We start from the raw sequence: 21,059 nt of genomic DNA on the forward strand, positions 1-21,059 counted from the left end.
ACAAAAATGACAAAAATGACAAAAATGACAAAAATGACAAAAATGACAAAAATGACAAAAATGACAAAAATGACAAAAATGTCAAAAATGACAAAAATGACAAAAATGACAAAAATGACAAAAATGACAAAAATGACAAAAATGACAAAAATGACAAAAATGACAAAAATGACAAAAATGACAAAAATGACAAAAATGACAAAAATGACAAAAATGACAAAAATGACAAAAATGACAAAAATGACAAAAATGACAAAAATGACAAAAATGACAAAAATGACAAAAATGACAAAAATGACAAAAATGACAAAAATGACAAAAATGACAAAAATGACAAAAATGACAAAAATGACAAAAATGACAAAAATGACAAAAATGACAAAAATGTCAAAAATGACAAAAATGTCAAAAATGACAAAAATGACAAAAATGAAAAAAATGACAAAAATGACAAAAATGACAAAAATGACAAAAATGACAAAAATGACAAAAATGACAAAAATGACAAAAATGACAAAAATGACAAAAATGACAAAAATGACAAAAATGACAAAAATGACAAAAATGACAAAAATGACAAAAATGACAAAAATGACAAAAATGACAAAAATGACAAAAATGACAAAAATGACAAAAATGACAAAAATGACAAAAATGACAAAAATGACAAAAATGACAAAAATGACGAAAATGACCAAAATGACCAAAATGACAAAAATGACAAAAATGACAAAAATGACAAAAATGACAAAAATGACAAAAATGACAAAAATGACAAAAATGACAAAAATGACAAAAATGACAAAAATGACAAAAATGACAAAAATGACAAAAATGACAAAAATGACAAAAATGACAAAAATGACAAAAATGACAAAAATGACAAAAATGACAAAAATGACAAAAATGACAAAAATGACAAAAATGACAAAAATGACAAAAATGACAAAAATGACAAAAATGACAAAAATGACAAAAATGACAAAAATGACAAAAATGACAAAAATGACAAAAATGACAAAAATGACAAAAATGACAAAAATGACAAAAATGACAAAAATGACAAAAATGACAAAAATGACAAAAATGACAAAAATGACGAAAATGACAAAAATGACAAAAATGACAAAAATGACAAAAATGACGAAAATGACAAAAATGACAAAAATAAAATAACGAGAAAAATGACAAAAATGACAAAAATGACAAAAATGACAAAAATGACAAAAATGACAAAAATGACAAAAATGACAAAAATGACAAAAATGACAAAAATGACAAAAATGACAAAAATGACAAAAATGACAAAAATGACAAAAATGACAAAAATGACAAAAATGACAAAAATGACAAAAATGACAAAAATGACAAAAATGACAAAAATGACAAAAATGACAAAAATTACAAAAATGACAAAAATTACAAAAATTACAAAAATGACAAAAATGACAAAAATGACAAAAATGACAAAAATGACAAAAATGACAAAAATGACAAAAATGACAAAAATGACAAAAATGACAAAAATGACAAAAATGACAAAAATGACAAAAATGACAAAAATGACAAAAATGACAAAAATGACAAAAATGATAAAAATGACAAAAATGACAAAAATGACAAAAATGACAAAAATGACAAAAAATGACAAAAATGACGAAAATGACAAAAATGACAAAAATGACAAAAATGACAAAAATGACAAAAATGACAAAAATGACAAAAATGACAAAAATGACAAAAATGACAAAAATGACAAAAATGACAAAAATGACAAAAATGAAAAAAATGACGAAAATGAAAAAAATGACAAAAATGACAAAAATGACAAAAATGACAAAAATGACAAAAATGACAAAAATGACAAAAATGACAAAAATGACAAAAATGACAAAAATGACAAAAATGACAAAAATGACAAAAATGACAAAAATGACAAAAATGACAAAAATGACAAAAATGACAAAAATGACAAAAATGACAAAAATGACAAAAATGACAAAAATGACAAAAATGACAAAAATGACAAAAATGACAAAAATGACAAAAATGACAAAAATGACAAAAATGACAAAAATGACAAAAATGACAAAAATGACAAAAATGACAAAAATGACAAAAATGACAAAAATGACAATAATGACAATAATGACAAAAATGACAAAAATGACAAAAATGACAAAAATGACAAAAATTACAAAAATTACAAAAATGACAAAAATAAAATAACGAGAAAAATGACAAAAATGACAAAAATGACAAAAATGACAAAAATGACAAAAATGACAAAAATGACAGAAATGACAAAAATGACAAAAATGACAAAAATGACAAAAATGACAAAAATGACAAAAATGACAAAAATGACAAAAATGACAAAAATGACAAAAATGACAAAAATGACAAAAATGACAAAAATGACAAAAATGACAAAAATGACAAAAATGACAAAAATGACAAAAATGACAAAAATGACAAAAATGACAAAAATGACAAAAATGACAAAAATGACAAAAATGACAAAAATGACAAAAATGACAAAAATGACAAAAATGACAAAAATGACAAAAATGACAAAAATGACAAAAATGACAAAAATGACAAAAATGATAAAAATGACAAAAATGACAAAAATGACAAAAATGACAAAAATGACAAAAATGACAAAAATGACAAAAATGACAAAAATGACAAAAATGACAAAAATGACAAAAATGACAAAAATGACAAAAATGACAAAAATGACAAAAATGACAAAAATGACAAAAATGACAAAAATGACAAAAATGACAAAAATGACAAAAATGACAAAAAAGACAAAAATGACAAAAATAAAATAACGAGAAAAATGACAAAAATGACAAAAATGACAAAAATGACAAAAATGACAAAAATGACAAAAATGACAAAAATGACAAAAATGACAAAAATGACAAAAATGACAAAAATGACAAAAATGACAAAAATGACAAAAATGACAAAAATGACAAAAATGACAAAAATGACAAAAATGACAAAAATGACAAAAATGACAAAAATGACAAAAATGACAAAAATGACAATAATTACAAAAATGACAAAAATGACAAAAATGACAAAAATGACAAAAATGACAAAAATGACAAAAATGACAAAAATGACAAAAATGACAAAAATGACAAAAATGACAAAAATGACAAAAATGACAAAAATGACAAAAATGACAAAAATGACAAAAATGACAAAAATGACAAAAATGACAATAATGACAATAATGACAAAAATGACAAAAATGACAAAAATGACAAAAATGACAAAAATGACAAAAATGACAAAAATGACAAAAATGACAAAAATGACAAAAATGACAAAAATGACAAAAATGACAAAAATGACAACAATGACCAAAATGACAAAAATGACAAAAATGACAAAAATGGCAAAAATGACTTAAATGACAAAAATGACAAAAATGACAAAAATGACAAAAATGACAAAAATGACAAAAATGACAAAAATGACAAAAATGACAAAAATGACAAAAATGACAAAAATGACAAAAATGACAAAAATAACAAAAATGACAAAAATGACAAAAATGACAAAAATGACAAAAATGACAAAAATGACAAAAATGACAAAAATGACAAAAATGACAAAAATGACAAAAATGACAAAAATGACAAAAATGACAAAAATGACAAAAATGACAAAAATGACAAAAATGACAAAAATGACAAAAATGACAAAAATGACAAAAATGACAAAAATGACAAAAATGACAAAAATGACAAAAATGACAAAAATGACAAAAATGACAAAAATGACAAAAATGACAAAAATGACAAAAATGACAAAAATGACAAAAATGACAAAAATGACAAAAATGACAAAAATGACAAAAATGACAAAAATGACAAAAATGACAAAAATGACAAAAATGACAAAAATGACAAAAATGACAAAAATGACAAAAATGACAAAAATGACAAAAATGACAAAAATGACAAAAATGACAAAAAAGACAAAAAAGACAAAAAAGACAAAAAAGACAAAAATGACAAAAATGACAAAAATGAAGAAAATGACAAAAATGACAAAAATGACAAAAATGACAAAAATGACAAAAATGACAAAAATGACAAAAATGACAAAAATGACAAAAATGACAAAAATGACAAAAATGACAAAAATGACAAAAATGACAAAAATGACAAAAATGACAAAAATGACATAAATGACAAAAATGACAAAAATGACAAAAATGACAAAAATGACAAAAATGACAAAAATGACAAAAATGACAAAAATGACGAAAATGACAAAAATGACAAAAATGACAAAAAATGACAAAAATGACAAAAATTACAAAAATTACAAAAATTACAAAAATTACAAAAATGACAAAAATAAGAGTTGCAATTCAACACAGTGTAGTATTAAGCCCTTCTTAACACGTTAGGGACCTAATACGAGATATCTCGTTTTTTCGCTCGCCACCAGTGTGTTTCACTTTGAAGTATAACTTAATTGTAATGTTTTTAATTGTTAAATTTTATTTGACAAAATTTAACATAACATTTGCCGTTACTCAGAAATGCTAAATGTGTAGTATTATTTCTAGAGGGTTTCTGAGATATAGAGTGCCGAATTGCGGTGTTTCACGGTCCCTAATTTGAAGGATTTGAAGTTCAAGATACAAAACGAACAGCTGGGAAAAATCGAACTCATACGGAAATCGACAAATAGGCAGACTGATGTCCATTCATTCAGCTTGTTTAATCAATAATTTTCTGGTCGGGTATAGGTTTTTCCATAGAAAAATATGGCTTCAGGTAGGAATAATATTTGTCGTGTTCATTCCCGTTGCTCTTTGGGTGTTATTATCACCTGTTCCCGTATTTGTTTACCTCTCGACTCGAAGGTCGTCTGCATGTTAAAGTATTTATGTTTTTGAAGTTCGATGTTTAACTTTTCCCATTAGGCTAGGTTTGCGACAATTTGCATTGTGCATAAACGATGAGGTTCTAATGGCGTCGTCGTTCGATTGACGTTCTGCTGGTTAGTTTACTCAACTTCTTTGATGTCACATTGTTATGGCTGTTTTCGGATACCCAATAGCAAATGAAACACTTGTATATCAGTTTTAAATCGTTATAATTTTTTTTATTCCTTCTCACAATAGATCATCCATTTTATTTTAAGTTGATTTGTTCTTTGTCGGTTATGTTGGTTTTTTAATCTTGATTTTTTTTATTGTTGTTCAACTCTAGAATGAAACAGTTTCGTGTGTGTGTGATTCAACTTGGTTCTCATTTGAACTAAGAGCAATATGAATATATTTAGCCTGTTTTTTTTCTTGTTTATTAATCTTCAACCTACGCCTATGTCAAATTAAACCTCCGTATGGGTGCGAGAATTTACTTTAGTTTGGATTCTCTGGTTTTACAGTTTTCAATGAACGCGCTGATCGGTTTTACTACTCTGCTCACTCAAACAAACTTAATCAATATGGGTTCCATTCTTCGTTTCTATCCTTTCCGACTACAAGTGTCAAACGCATTCCGTTGTTTATGCGCTGTTTGGGGGTAACTAACTGAATCAATTATCAATATCTAGATGAATTATGTTTATTGCCCGGGGAAATGGGAATTACTTTTTTTTTTTTTGCTTTATATTGAACAACATCGATCGTAACTTGATTTGTTTAATTTTGTTGAGTTTTTGTATTATGTTGATACAGTTTTTTTTGGATTTTGTATGTATATTGATTTTTGTTTGTGTAAAACTGCAGCTTCTATATATATCATGTATATATAGATTTATGTATTGTTCGCGTAATAAATATTTTCACATAGTTTTCTTGCTCTTTGTTTTGTTTTTTTTTTAAGTATATTCAATGCGGTAGCAATAATTTAATAACGCTTTGAAATGTTCAATGATAACTATTAATTAATTATTGTATCTGATTTCATTATGTTTTAGATTTTTCAACAATATGTTTTTATTAGAAGTTTCCTTTTCTTTTTTTTCTCCTAGAATTCTTGCGCATTTAAGTATTCTCTTAAATTCAATGCATCCTCCCATAGTTTGATCATCCCAACCAGCATTGATGCTGCCTAAATAATGGTATTGCAATAGTAACTCGCACTGCTTCCATTTCGATTCACAACTTTTGTACATAGACCAATACTTTATCAATAATATTAATTATAGTAATAATATATCAGTAAAATACTTACGATTAGTAGTTATTTATTCAATAAAATAATAACACTATTATTGCATTTATCCGCAAATATATTTAGGTATGTTTTCTCTTTAGTCTTTGCTAAAATCTTTTCCGTTCTTGCTTCATATGCTTAGTCTATGTATCGCTTTTTTCTTATTTTTTTTTCGATATAATATATATTCAACAACACGATGCAGCGCAATCGATTCATCTAACGAACGATAACGAAAAAACAAAACTAAACGCTTAAATGTATTCTTTTTTCTCTATGTATGTATTCTGATGTGCAAACCGTTGAACAAAGAAATTTGTTGGTTCTTTAAAATTAAAACATTTAAAACATAACAAAAAATATTGTTGGAACAATACGACTGTGACTTCGCAAAAGTTTGTGTGTGAGTGTGCGTTCTTATGTATGTTCGTTTTGCATTTAACTTGCTTTCTATTATTGTAGAAGCAGGGCGTGTAAGTTTGCGAGACTTGACTTTGGATTTTCTGGATTCTGACTAACGACAACGACGAAAACCGAAACAATAGTTAACAACGAAATCCGGATTTGGAAACTATAAATAACTCAAAAATTTCATCCCTTGCTCAAACGATGCGATGTTCTCACTTTTTCTGGCTCACGCGCGTTTGCTTTGCGTGACGATTGTTGCGTTAAATTATCAATAGAGTGTTGAGAGTTTTTTTTTTCTGTGATAGGTCCACCTAAAGCGATTGATAGTATTTTTTTTTCAGTGTTTCTGTTGATAGTCGGTAGAAATTGAAGGATTTGTGCACTCATAGTTACGGTATAAGTTCATGGATATGTCGTTGCATAGTAGTTCTGTGTCAATAATGGTAGTTTAGTTTATCTAATTAATTTGAAGAATAGTTACAGTGGTGCTTAAGTATTATCTAGCGTTAAGTTTTACGCAGAAGAGCTGAAAGCTTAAAAAAGGCAACAACGATAGGTTGAGCAAAATATCAATTGAAATGTGGGGTGCTTGTTACTGCTTTTGCTGAAGCTCATTTAGCTTTTTTGTTAATGTAAGGCGCTTTACACGTTCAGAAATTTCTACCTCTCCAACAAACTCAAATAGAGTACTTGGCAAAAACACTGCTAATAAGACTGAGAGATGAGTTCGATTCTCACTCTCCCACGAGGATTTTTTTACCTTCTAGAATAAGGTCAGAATGGGGGTAGGCTTAATTTTTGGCATAGTAATAGCACCGATATACAATACATAAATATTTGCATTGAAAGTAAATAAAAAAAAATTGAAAATCAACAACTAGAATACGTTTTGCCACACATCGATCGGAATGACGGTTAGAATTTTTAAATTGAGCCCCGAAGGTTTTCCAAGCATTCCGAACGATCATGCCGCAGGAATGTCCCCGTGTGCTTTGCACGAGAAGGCGGCGTTTCCTATGGGTATCATAAATGTGGCCTCCAGTTGTCTTCCAGCGAGCTGAACTTTGCCGTGATTGTTCCGCGATCCGCCGTTGATGATCGCGTTCGCGCGGCATGACTCGCATGTCGCTCATTTCTCATCCAATAATGAGCATAACTATAAAATGGGCCCCGTGCCTCCGATCTAAGTTAGTAAATGTATTTACAGTATTTTTCCCAATAAATCAATCATCTCCCTCGCTTGGGGAGGAAAAAAGTACCTACAAACACACATTGGTTGTTTGATGCTGAATGAAACGCGATTTTTATATGTAGGTACGTACACGTGATACTCGTGTGCTGGGGCTGGGGTCTCCCGAAACCTAAATGATGGCAAATTGGTCGATCACCGACCGAACGATCACCGATGCAAAAAGTGTGTTGGGCTGAAAAAGGTTCCCAATGTCGAGGCCCGAGTTACCAGCAGTTTTTATTTGTTATTGCTGTGCTCGATTTGCCTCCGAGGGGCGGAAACATCGGCGACAGTCAATCAAACAGTCAGAACTTCCTGTGCTACCTAAATACTACTCACACAGCAGAACCCGCAGGCCAGCCACATTTGATAGACTCTCTTAATTGAACCACCCTATAGAGCGTTCTGATTCGGACGCAGCGTAGATGAGCCTAGCTCTAGGTGGTTTTTAGTGAAAAAACAGTCTACGCGCGACAAAGGCAAAATACTTTATTAAATTGAATTGTTCAATAAAATGGTTGCTGAAGGTTGCCAGTCAGTAATGTGATGGTTGTGTGTCATTATCATCGAACGAAACGAAAATGATTATCAGCGAATAATCTACATTTAATGTGTGTAATTGGCCTGCAACGATGATGATGGGGATGTTGTTGGTTGGCTGAAATTGTATGTTTAGCTCAATTTTTCATCACTCTGCTGGTACCACTTATGCCAAAGGCTGCAGGTACTTTTGTCACAGAATTTCTACAAACACTCTTATGATGGTCATCATTTTCTGATAATCTAATCTGGGCCCTCGAAATTCTCTCATTAGCCCTGTACTGAGTACGGAAAAAATAAAATTGATGCATCGAAGCAATCCTGAAAACGTAAAGTTTATCGAGGCAATCCATGACTTTGACATCAAGCACATGTCAAAGTCATGTGTAACATTTTTGGCGACGAGGATTCGAACGAATCTAACAAGATAGTCCGTCGAAATGGGAGGATAATCCAACCACGGTCAAACCGGATCCAATCAACGCCAGCAGCCAGTTCCAGCCAAGGCCAAGCCGGCATCCAGCTGGCAATCCTACGGTTGCTCGAACGTCTGACGAACTAGCAGCAGCCTCAGCAACTGAATCCGGAACAAATCCTGGAATCCCTTTCGTCAAACATTTCCGAATTCATTTAAGATCAAGAAACGGATTAACGTTCCAGCGATGATTCTCCCGGTGTCAAGATCTGTTCGAGAACGACGCATGGCAGTTGGACGTTGCAGCGAAGGTCAGATTGCTGCTCCGCAAGTTGAACACTCTATCCCACAGCTACCTCAACTATATTCTGCCTACACTTCCCAAGGACATAGATTTCCGAGTGTCAACCTTGAATTTTCGGCCGCTGAGTTTCCAAGTTCCAAAAGCGTTTCTAGTATATCCAGTTTGTCAAAAACGATAAGGACGACATCATCGATTACGGCGGAACCAGTGCATGCAAGGATTTCGAGTTTCAGAATCTCACTCTGGACCACTTCAAGTGTTTGATATTCGTCAGCGGTCTGAAATCGGCAGAACACGCTGATGCACAAGCACGGTTGCTGACCAAAATGGAGAACGAAACAAACGAAGCAACAACCACACTTTGATCGCTTATTGACGAGTTTCAACGCCTCGCCAATCTGAAGGAAGTTGATGATTGAACATCGATCAAGCTTAAAATCATCCGTTCACGCCGTCAGGAACACGCATCAATAGATTCTGCCAGTGATATTTCAATCATTTTCACAACAGTGTGGGATCAAATCGGCAAGCCTACCATGAAGCTTTCTTCGAGTCAAGCCACAAATGCATCTGGTCAACCCAGCTCCGTGATGAACCGCCAAACTGAAACATTCAACCGAAAACATGGTGCCATCTCCAAACAGTTCAAGCCTGGTCACACAGTCAACGCGCAGGTACATCGTAAGAACACTTGGTCCTGGAAAGTCGGGGTGGTCAGCGACGAGCTGATTGGCAATGTGAATTACAAAGTTTAGCTTCAAGAATCCCAACGTCTCATCAGGTCCCACGGTATTGAAATTTTGCAGCCTCCACGACCTGTACCTCCAAAAAGGTCTTCTTTCTTTCCTCAAAGCTCACAATGATCTGAGGTTCTTCGAACCCGATTTGGCACTGCTACTACTCCAGAAACTGGTAGAGTGGTACAAGGCGAATCATGTCATAATGAAGGAAAACCTTCTAAAACGAACTAAAGTTGTAAAGAACGTCTAAAAAACCATAGGAATGACATGAGGGCATGAGGTCATGACACTCTCTAAAAATTTCGTGGCATTTGGATGAATCGAATTACTCGTGCAGATTTGATTTGAAACGCCCATTATGTTATTCGCCTTGGGAATTGAATCAAATGGCCTAAACAAAAATGTCGTCTGTGAACACAATGACCAACGTCGTCCCTGGAATCGTTCCTTGAAAAACATCAGAATTAATTTCATTTGTCATCGACTGAACTGTTTCAATTTTTCGTGAGAAAGTTGACTGACATTTCTCTCAAACGATATCCCGGAATTTTATTGTGGTGCCGCCAGAGTCTGTACGAATTGACAGAAATTACAAACAGCAAAAGGCAGAAGACGCACTCCCACTAAGCCAGATAAGCGCACGCTCATTTCAATAAACATCGATTGGCTGCGCAATCAATAATTGCCCGCCGCAAGTTGCTGGCTGGGGCAATTAAGTCAAGCCTGACTTGATCTAATTGCTGCTGCGATCGTCGCATGTCCACTATAAAAACTGCGGCCAGGCCAATTGGCGCGAGACGCTGCTAATCGCTGCCCCGGTCCAGTCGGTATCCTGGGTGACAGTTCCCTGGAACGTCACTACTTTTCTCTTCCAACATGTCACGGATTGTCCGTGACGCCGCGGCGAAGCAACCTTTCAGGTTGGACGAATTGAACGGAATTCGAGGGAAAACCATAAACCCACTCAATCCAGTATCGTCGGAGGAGAATGAGAAAAACGTGACACCACTCCACGGACTTCAACGACCATCGACCACATAATAGCTAGCTACTATCAGTATTTAGCATGAACTACACCAGCAAAAGTAACAACAACCGGGAAAAGGTACTCATTCAATAGTCCAACTAAATGCGCATTACCGACAAATAGACTCCTTTCCAGTTGTTCCAGGTTAGCGGCTGAGCAGCAGCAAGCAGTCTTCTGGCGCTGCTGGACTGATATCGAAAATGCTTCCGATATTTGTGACGCTCTTCAATATTGATGAGCGCCAGCCAGTAAAACAAACAAATACGTTTCGTTTGATGAAAGTGTCAACGGAAATTGTTTTGAGCTTAACTGTTTTTCAATTTTCTGGGCGACTCATTTAAAGTTTTATGATTTTTTTCCTATTTAAAAACCAATGCCAAGCAAGAAGTCTAAATCTTAACATTCTATAAACAAAGTCTAGCCTATTCTAAAACTGCTGTTGCTAGCTCGCAGGTTTCTTATCTTCAACGAAAAAAGAATTTCTTTCGGCTTGAAGGAAATGCGTTTTTATGACCGCTGCACGAATTATCCCGTTAAGTTACTGTCTCCAGAACCGATGATAAGATAAGATTGACTTTTTGTTGTTACGACAGAATTAAGACTTTCGAAGATTAACTATGATCTGTGAATGATTGTCGGAATTTTTCAACCGTTCACACCCTTTCCAGGTAACAATGTTTCCGATTTACACATACCCATTCTGAAGCTGACGAGCGGTTGCTTATCAACAACACAAACCTCTCGAGCGGAAAGTGTGAAGTATTTGGAACTGACCATCAATAAAAACAGAGAAGAAAAAAAAACAATGTGCTCCACGCCGATGATAACAGAATCGGTGAATCGCGTCACTATCCGGTCATATGAATGGGGCCGCCCGTCACCACACTGCCTGTTGTGTTGTAAATGTCCGTCCATTATAGTAATTCGTTACCATACAAGTCTTAATTCTATTGGGCGCGAGACAGGAGAGACGATCTGCACGCGGCGCTCCAATTTGATTGATATAAAACAATCGAATTGATTCTGGACAGAAGTTTTTTAATTGAATTACGCCATTTCGTTGGCTCCACCAACAATTGACAAATATGTGTACCAAAGAGATGATGGCCGGCTCTTCTAACTGATGAAGCTGTCATCGCGTACGATCTCGAAAGAATAAAAATGTAAATTAAACTGCGGATATCTTATCAGTCAGTCAGTCAGCAGAAGCCAGGCAAGCGTTATGACATTGTCTTCACTGGCGACGATGAGTCGAGGGTTGTTCTATTATCGCATACCCGGCCGAATCTCGAGATGAGCTTTGGTGCACCGGCTCCAATTAGAAAACGAAATTGTTATCATTTAAAAGAAAAATTGTGCATACAATGTGTGCCTCTTCGGTGGCATGTTTAGAAGGAAGCTGACAGGAGGTTGAAAAACTCCTAGGGAAGGAATATATGAAGGTATCCTCTTTTTCAAAACTACACACATTGAACTTTATTTTAAGTTAATTTAATATGTTGGTTTGAGTAGAAAATGTTAATAAATGTTTTACATGTTAAAAAATAATTCGACAGTGAATTTGTGCCATTGATTTGGCATTTATTTTATTGTGTGTTTCTTGTAAAAAAACGGTAGATCGTTATCTAATTGTTTAATTTTCCAATAACAGCGCCGGCCCAGTCCTTCCCAGCTAACATTTTTGTAGCTATATTCTTATGCTGCTTTGATATACAGTGTCGGACAATAGAATAGGACCGCTCTAATGCAAAATATTCAAATCACCTTTAAACTGCCAATTCAAATATAATAATATACGACACCTAGCAGCAAGCACTTATTGTAGTATGCAGTATACAAACATTTGTTGCAATCAAAGCAACCCATTTGTTCTACTCGACCAGAAAGCTGTCAGAGGGTGAAAAAAGTCGCGTCATAAAATAAGACCAGCTCATCGGTTCGGCTGTTCCGGCATTTTCAGCGCTCTAGATTTGAAGAAAATTGTTGTTTTCGGTGTTGTTTGTCCATTTTCGTGTACTGGTAAGTATTTCCCATAATATTAATTATGTAAATCATGAAAACAAACAAAAAATAAAGATTTCCTTCCTCCTACTCTGTTTTCAGCGAATAAGCGATGGTTCGGGCACAGCACTGCACGGAGGTCCAGCGAGCGATCATCCGGAATCTGTACAAGGCTGGCAAAAGCTAACGCGAGATTGCCGACTACTTAGGAAGGTCGAAAACTTTCGTTTTCAACGCGCTTCACAGCACCGGCAAACGGGAACTGACCGGCTGCCCCCGCAAAACGACGCCGAAGGACGATTCGGCAATGAAGCGGGCCTCGCAAAAGGACCCGTTCAAAGCGTCCAAGCAGATCAGAGACGAGCTGAACTTATCTGTGAGTTCCCGGACGGTTCAGCGACGGTTGGCGGAGAAGGGACTAGGAGGAAAAAGTCCCCGGAAGGTGCCGATGCTGACGCCGAAGCACTTGAAGGCGCGGCTGAAGTATGCGAAGGACCACTTCGATTGGGTCGGTCCGGAAAAGGAGAAACTCTGGAGAAATGTGCTGTGGTCGGACCAAAGTGAACCTCATCGGCTCGGACGGAAAGAGTTGGGTCCATCGCCCACTCGGCTGTGCGTATATGCCCCAGTATAGAAATAAAACATTCAAACATGGAGGAGGTAGCATTATGGTGTGGGGGTGCTTTTCTTGGTACGGGATGGATCCCTTGTACTGGATCGACCGGATTATGGACCAGCATCTCTACGCCCAGATACCTCGGGAAGTAATGCTGCCACACGCCGAGTGGGAGATGCCCCTAAAGAGGCAGTTCCAGCAGAACAACGACCCCAAACATACCGCTAATACGGTTAAAAAGTGGTTCCAGGATAATAAGGTAGACGTTATGGAGTGGCCAGCCCAGTCCCCTGATCTCAATCCCATAGAGAACCTATGGGAAATAGTTAAACGTAAGGTGTACACCGAAAAATCAAAAAATAAGCAGCAGCTGTGGGAGAGAATCCAGGCGGTGTGGTACGCTATCCCGGTGAGAACGTGCCAAAAGCTGGTGGAGTCGATGCCGAACCGGATGCGGGAAGTGATGCGTAATAAGGGTTATACCACCAAGTACTAACCCTGCAAATCGATCACGGTATGAATTTCCTTTTTTTTTAAATTTTTTTTTACCATGAATTCTAAAGCGGTCCTATTTTATGTTGCGTTATTTTAGTCAGTAAGTATGCTTAAAACGCATTTTTAAATAAAGGACAATTGTTTTAACTACGGATAATTTTAATTTCTTCGAAGAATGGAATTTACAATTTGTAAATGGTTTGATGCAGTTAAATGGAAATTTTTTCTCAAAGTTATGTCACTTTCTGTTTTGGATTGAGCTGTGGTCCTATTCTATTGTCCGACACTGTACATACATGCAAGAGAGCACCAGTTTTTGCTCTCAACGCAAGCGAACCGTTGCCAGCGACAATATTTGCTTCTTATCTTATTGGACAATTCTTTTCGAAACACTTTTGGATTTTTAGCAATCTGGTTGCACTGCTGCTCGCAGAGAGAATACCGAAGCCGTTCTCTCACTGAAGCCTACACGAGAAAACAAATTGACAAAATCGTCTTCAAAATCTTCAAACATGGCGAACTTTTTATCGCATCCGATCAACCCCCTGGCAACTTGACGTTTCCCATACAAATCGCGTGTGCCAGTTTTTTCTGGTTCTCTGGTTCTGTCAAATCGAAAATCAAGCGACTTAACATGTCGGAAGGACGCATATTGAAATATATTCTCTTTCAATTGATTCAACAAATGAAAAAATGATTCGAATTTAAAAATTTTTAGCTCAGTTATGTAAAAACGATCTGTTTTCAAAAGTTAAGTCGATGCAAACGACTCACAGACGTAAATCTTTGTGTCACTTATTAGGTCTAAAACTTCTGAACTGATCAAAATAATCCACTGATAATCGGCAGTTTTTCGGAACAAGTATCCCTTCCACCGAAACTATTGTGGACAATCGTACACAATAAATGTAAAACAAAACATTACCACAACAATCATCAAGTGATTTTCATAAACTGTGATACATATGAAAATTTTAGAATGGCAAAACTTTCACATTATAGCAGAACATTTCTTGTTTTATGGAAAAACTGTTTCTATACAATAAATGAATAGGTAGATTATTGAATGTGTATAATAATTTCGGTTGAATCTTTTCTTCATTCATTCGAAAGTTATGAATTTGCCTGATTCGCACCACATTTGATGATGGGCCCTTTCCATACGCATGGCTTGAAAAGTACGTAAACAAGCGGTACACATGCGACATCTGCGATTTTGAATCAGGCACACGAAACTCGCCAGAACTATCAAGTTGCCAGGGGGTTGCATCCGATGTACCTAAGTCATTCAAACCGACTTCAAGGGACAATTTTTACGACCATTTACTCATTTGGTCGGAATTACGAATAGCAGTAACGTTATTAAGGACTTGAGCTATCATTTCTAATGCGATGCTATATTTGCTGGGAAGCCCGCTTGGGAACAAAATCATTACAAAATTTACAAACATGGCGGACTTTCTATCATATCCGATTTAAACTGACTTCAGACTACATTTTATACGATCTTTTTACTATATTTTTTTTTAAATAAAATCGAATTTTGTGTATGCGATGTATTTGCCAAAAAAAAAACATCGAATATATCGAACAAATATCCCGAAATCAGAATATTTTGCATAAATATTGCTATAAGTCGAATCTGCTGATGCAATTTTATTCCGATTTTCAGAATTATGTATGTTATATGTCTCCTATTGATTCTTTAAAGGTTTATAGGTAAAACTAATAAAAAATATCACACACATTCACATTGAGCCATAACATGTTCAACGCTCGGTAGCTTATGTGGAAATTTGAAACATATACAATAGGGTGTCCCAAAATTGCATTAGTTCTGGGAATCTGGGGGCTCACCCTCCAAATGGTAGATCAGGATGTGCCGAACAAACTTTTGTATGGAGCTGACTAAAAAAAATCATGTTTAGAGGTTCCGCAAGCGCGATCTTTAAAAAAAGTCCACTTTCAAAAGATTTGATTTTAAATAAATTCTGGGTCCAAAAATTTTCATAAAATTTATATATTTTATATTTTTTTAATTTTGTTTGAGTTAAAAACAACACGTAAAAAATACAAAATGAACCAAATTTGTATAAAAAGGTAAAACTAGCAAGCTATTTTCAAGAAAAAAAAAGTTTTTGGTCCAAAAATTTTGAATTCAACTGACCAAAATGTGTACCAAACGTAGAATATTTTTGATACCAATGCTATCAAAAGATGCGGATTTTTGTGCACTTAAACTTTGCTGAACAAAACATGTGGTTTGTATCAACGTGTGAACAGCTATTCATGATGTGATGCTTAACAAAAATAACAATTTAGGATATTTTTTATCTAATTTATCAAATTTGTCTTAATAAATACCTACTTTAAAATCAAAATACTTGCAAAAAAAGACTTTGATGGTTTAAAGGTGTCATCAGAAGGCCATATGCCGAATTTGAGCAGAATCGGACAACAGGAAGGGGTTGCACTGAATCTCAAGTGGGAAAGGGATTCTGAGACATAGTGTTCTAAAGAAGCATAAAAAACTGGTTTTTCATCATGCATTTTTGTCTTTACCAATCGATTGCTTGATTATAAAGGTTTTATTAAAATTTCAATTAAGACTAACATTTCACTTGAAGACTGCAACTCGATTGGACTTAAAACAAAAAAGTTATGGCTGTTCCAAGATTGTATTTTTGTGGCAAATTGTCGTTTAACACACAATGAGTACTTTTTACTCATTGAGTTTTACAGGACAATTTGTAACCAAAATACAATCTTTGAACAGCCATAACTTTTTTGTTTTAAGTCCAATCGAGTTGCAGTCTTCAGGTGAAATGTTAGTCTTAATTGAAATTTTAATAAAACCTTCATAATCAAGCAATCGATTGGTAAAGACAAAAATGTATGATGAAAAACCAGTTTTTTATGCTTCTTTAGAACACTATGTCTCAGAATCCCTTTCCCACTTGAGATTCAGTGCAACCCCTTCCTGTTGTCCGATTCTGCTCAAATTCGGCATATGGCCTTTTGATGACTCCTTTAAACCATCAAAGTCTTTTTTTGCAAGTATTTTGATTTTAAAGTAGGTATTTATTGGGACAAATTTGATAAATTAAATAAAAAATATCCTAAATTGTTATTTTTGTTAAGCATTACATCGTGAATAGCTGTTCACACGTTGATACAAACCACATGTTTTGTTCAGCAAAGTTTAAGTGCACAAAAATCCGCATCTTTTGATGGCATTGGTATCAAAAATATTCTACGCTTGGTACACATTTTGGTCAGTTGAATTCAAAACTTTTGAACCAAAAAATTTTTTTTCCTTGAAAATAGCTTGCTAGTTTTACATTTTGATAATAATTTGGTTCATTTTGTATTTTTTACGTGTAGTTTTTAACTCAAACAAAATTAAAAAAATATAAAATATATAAATTTTATGAAAATTTTTGGACCCAGAATTTATTTAAAATCAAATCTTTTGAAAGTGGACTTTTTTTAAAGATCGCGCTTGCGGAACCTCTAAACATGATTTTTTTTAGTCAGCTCCATACAAAAGTTTGTTCGGCACATCCTGATCTACCATTTGGAGGGTGAGCCCCCAGATTCCCAGAACTAATGCAATTTTGGGACACCCTAATATACAAGGACAGGTTATTGGACAAAATGTTATGAAAGCCCTGGAAACCGAAAAACTAGCCCTCTAGGTAGTGATGGAAGAAACCAATTTCAAAATCCGTCCATTCAGTACGGGCTGTTGCTAACTGTGCTGCTCTACAAATAGTAGATCAAATAATCGTCCTTCCCCGCGTGTATTCGTGTTCCTAATAGAGCGCACCGGTTTTCACTATCAATTAGCGTCTGGTTTCCCCTCAAATCGATCCCATGCCAATCGATGATCCTACCTAACCACTGTAAAAATTTGTTGTGATGGAGAAATCGATCACGATCTTTAATGGTTTGTCAAAATTGCCCCACAACCCTTTTTTTCCATCGGGGGATGTGAGGGAAAAATAAACTTACACTCAATAGCAGTACTGAGCGATTTCGATCGCGTATTAGCACCTTTTAGCTAGAATGACGATCGATGTTAGAGCGCTGTGATGTGGTGACGGTGTTTGTTTTGGACCGTGTAACTCATCATCATCCCTCGCTCTCGTCGTCACCGAGGAGCGAGGTTGACGTCGCGATAAATGATACGGTACACATGACGACGACGACGATTAGTTTGTTCATTCGGTATAGCATTCCGTTCCAGTGTTTGGACAACCAAAGAGGAAGATTTAATCTACTCTAAACCATGCGCTTTGTGTTATCATCATGATAATTGAGGTTGAATACACCCGATTCAGATCGAAGGCACGACACATCTCTTTTTTTTTCGTTTGAAGAAGTCTGTTGGATAGGGAGGGCCTTGGAAAGTGAATTAGTTTTCTTAAAACGATCGAAATTGGTAACAGGGTTCGAAGGTTGTTCGATTTGTGCTCGGTTGAGTATCTTTTGAGTCTAAATTGATCAAGCTAACAATTTTTATATCGCAACGTTGAAGTCCTTTGGTAGAAATATTGCTGACTTCAATTATCCAGTTAACAGCACCAAAATTAAGCGGAATAAGTCATTATTTTTTCTTGACGTTTAAATTGAATAGCATTCTAATTGATGTTCTATTATCCGATGTGATTTTCACAGTCCTTGAAACTCTACTGCTCACATATGACCTTGAGAAAACATTAATCTGGTGGAACTACTGGTACATTGTTCCAGAAACAGATCAACAGTAAGCAAGCACCCTTATTATGATCGCCTCTGCAAATACCAGGAACTGTGTAAGCTGGTGGAAAATTTCGTGTTCGTATATCGTCAGGAATTAGGAAAGCACGACGTACCTTTGAAGGAAGAAGCATGGTGGCGTATTGTGTCAACTGTAACGCTTCCGATGCTAATGATAACAACAACGAGACTGGACTCAGGAAGATGATGATGATGATGATGACTGTGCTAGGGTAACAAATTGCAACTATTCATATGTATGAGGGGGTGTTCTGTGGGTAGGTTTACGCTTAATTTTCCTGACGTTTTGCATCGGATACGGGCTTTTCTAACGAACCTTTTTTGTGTTTATCGTATTGTTTTCCGTCGTTCGTCAATTTTCGATGATTGTGTACAAGTGTCTTCCTAAAACGTCTGACGTCGTCGTCTCTACACAGTCGATACTGGGTATGCATATGTGTCTTTTCTCCGTTTTCAGTGCAATTATCGTTCAACAAATAACGCTATATGGTAAATTGATCAATCAATTAGTTATGACGAATACTTACGGATTACTGATGTACTATGTATATAGTTTTGTATATGTTATGTGTATATGTGTTTGATCGCACAGCGTTCTTACTAGGTGTATAGCACACTTTCATGTTCTCGAACTCTCGCGCACATCACAAACAGTCAGCTCGAAGTCGTCGTTTTCGCACAGCGATTCTAATACCCTACTATTTAGACTATGATAACATGATAATGACTTTTTGATGATGGCTACGACTCTATCTTAACGTTGGTGGCAAGCGCAAACTGAAGCTCCGACTGTAGCCGTTTGTTCTCTGCCAGCAGGTGGTTGATGCTTTCCTTGAGCTGCAGGTTCTCCAGCAGGATCTGATCTTTCTCGGCAAGGCACTCGGTTAGTTTGTCGCTGGTGTCCTTTAGCCGGGTGATGTACTCGCACGCCTTCGCCAGGATGCCTCCCTTGGACAGGTTATCGCCCTGGCCTCCGTTCTGCTTGTTCTGCTGGGGATCCGTCGAGGGGCTGTTCATATGCTCCGCGGGGATGATCTTGTTCAGCTCGTGGATCCAGTTGTTGATTTTGTCCCGCCGCCGCCGTTCGATTTCGTTATGGTTCGCCCTCCGCCGGTCATCTCGTTGCTGCAAGTGGTCCGAAACAAGAAGGGAAATAGTTAGATGAACTCAAATCGAATTTTCAAAGATGATTGAGATAAAAGTATTCTCCTAATGATCTTGAAACATGTTGTCAATATTTCTTCATAAATATTTAGTTTGTTTGAAGGGTTAAATGCACATATCCTAACGCTTTTCTCTGGACTCGCTGCATCAATCTGTTATGAGCTGTTCTCCAGACTTAAGTCTACTCTACAATTGTTTATTTCCACCTCCAAACTGTGCTTTCAACCCAATTGAAATGTGCACCAAAGTAGAGTTGAGTAGAGTAGAGTAGAGTAAAGTAGAGTACAGTAGAGAAAGGAAGGTGGAGAAAGGAAGGTAGAGAAGAGAAGAGTAGAGTAGAGTAGAGTAGAGTAGAGTAGAGTAGAGAAGAATTGAGTACAGTAGAGTAAAATAGACTACAGTACAGAAGAGTAGAGTAGAGTAGAGTAGAATAGAGCAGAATAGAGCAGAATAGAGTAGAGTAGAGTAAAGTAGAATTGAGTAGAGTACAGTAGAGTAGAGTAGAGTAGAGTAGAGTAGAGTAGAGTAGAGTAGAGTAGAGTAGAGTAGAGTAGAGTAGAGTAGAGTAGAGTAGAGTAGAGTAGAGTAGAGTAGAGTAGAGAAGAGTAGAGAAGAGTAGAGTAGAGTAGAGTAGAGTAGAGTAGAGTAGAGTAGAGTAGAGTAGAGTAGAGTAGAGTAGAGTAGAGTAGAGTAGAGTAGAGTAGAGTAGAGTAGAGTAGAGTAGAGTAGAGTAGAGTAGAGTAGAGTAGGGTAGAGTAGAGTAGAGTAGCGTAGAGTAGCGTAGAGTAGAGTAGAGTAGAGAAGAGTAGAGTAGAGTAGAGTAGAGTAGAGTAGAATAGAGTAGAGTAGCGTAGAGTAGAGTACAGTAGAGTATAGTGGAATACAGTACAGTACAGTACAGTGCAGTGCAGCACAGTGCAGTACAGTACAGTATAGTACAGTACAGTACAGTACAGTACAGTACAGTACAGTACAGTACAGTACAGTAGAGTAGAGTAGAGTAGAGTAGAGTAGAATAGAGTAGAAAAGAGTAGAGTAGAGTAGAGTACAGTAGAGTAGAGTAGATATAAAGTAGAGTAGAGTAGAATAGAGTAGAGTAGAGTACAGTAGAGTAGAATAGAATAGAGTAGAAT

The 21,059-nt window shown here is 35.4% G+C and overlaps 1 protein-coding gene across 1 annotated transcript in view; it reads right to left on the reverse strand.

The window, feature by feature from the left end:
- Nucleotides 1-17,624: 17,624 nt before the first annotated feature.
- LOC129741940 (uncharacterized) overlaps nt 17,625-21,059 on the reverse strand; it is a 46,018-nt gene continuing 42,583 nt past the window's right edge. Inside the window, exon 6 of the mRNA XM_055733766.1 lies at nt 17,625-19,887. Within this exon, the coding sequence (XP_055589741.1) occupies nt 19,504-19,887 (384 nt within the window). The 3' untranslated portion in view covers nt 17,625-19,503. The remainder of the gene's footprint in view (nt 19,888-21,059) is intronic.

Source organism: Uranotaenia lowii, chromosome 2 (assembly GCF_029784155.1).
Source record: "Uranotaenia lowii strain MFRU-FL chromosome 2, ASM2978415v1, whole genome shotgun sequence".
Classification (NCBI taxonomy): Eukaryota; Metazoa; Arthropoda; class Insecta; order Diptera; family Culicidae; genus Uranotaenia; species Uranotaenia lowii.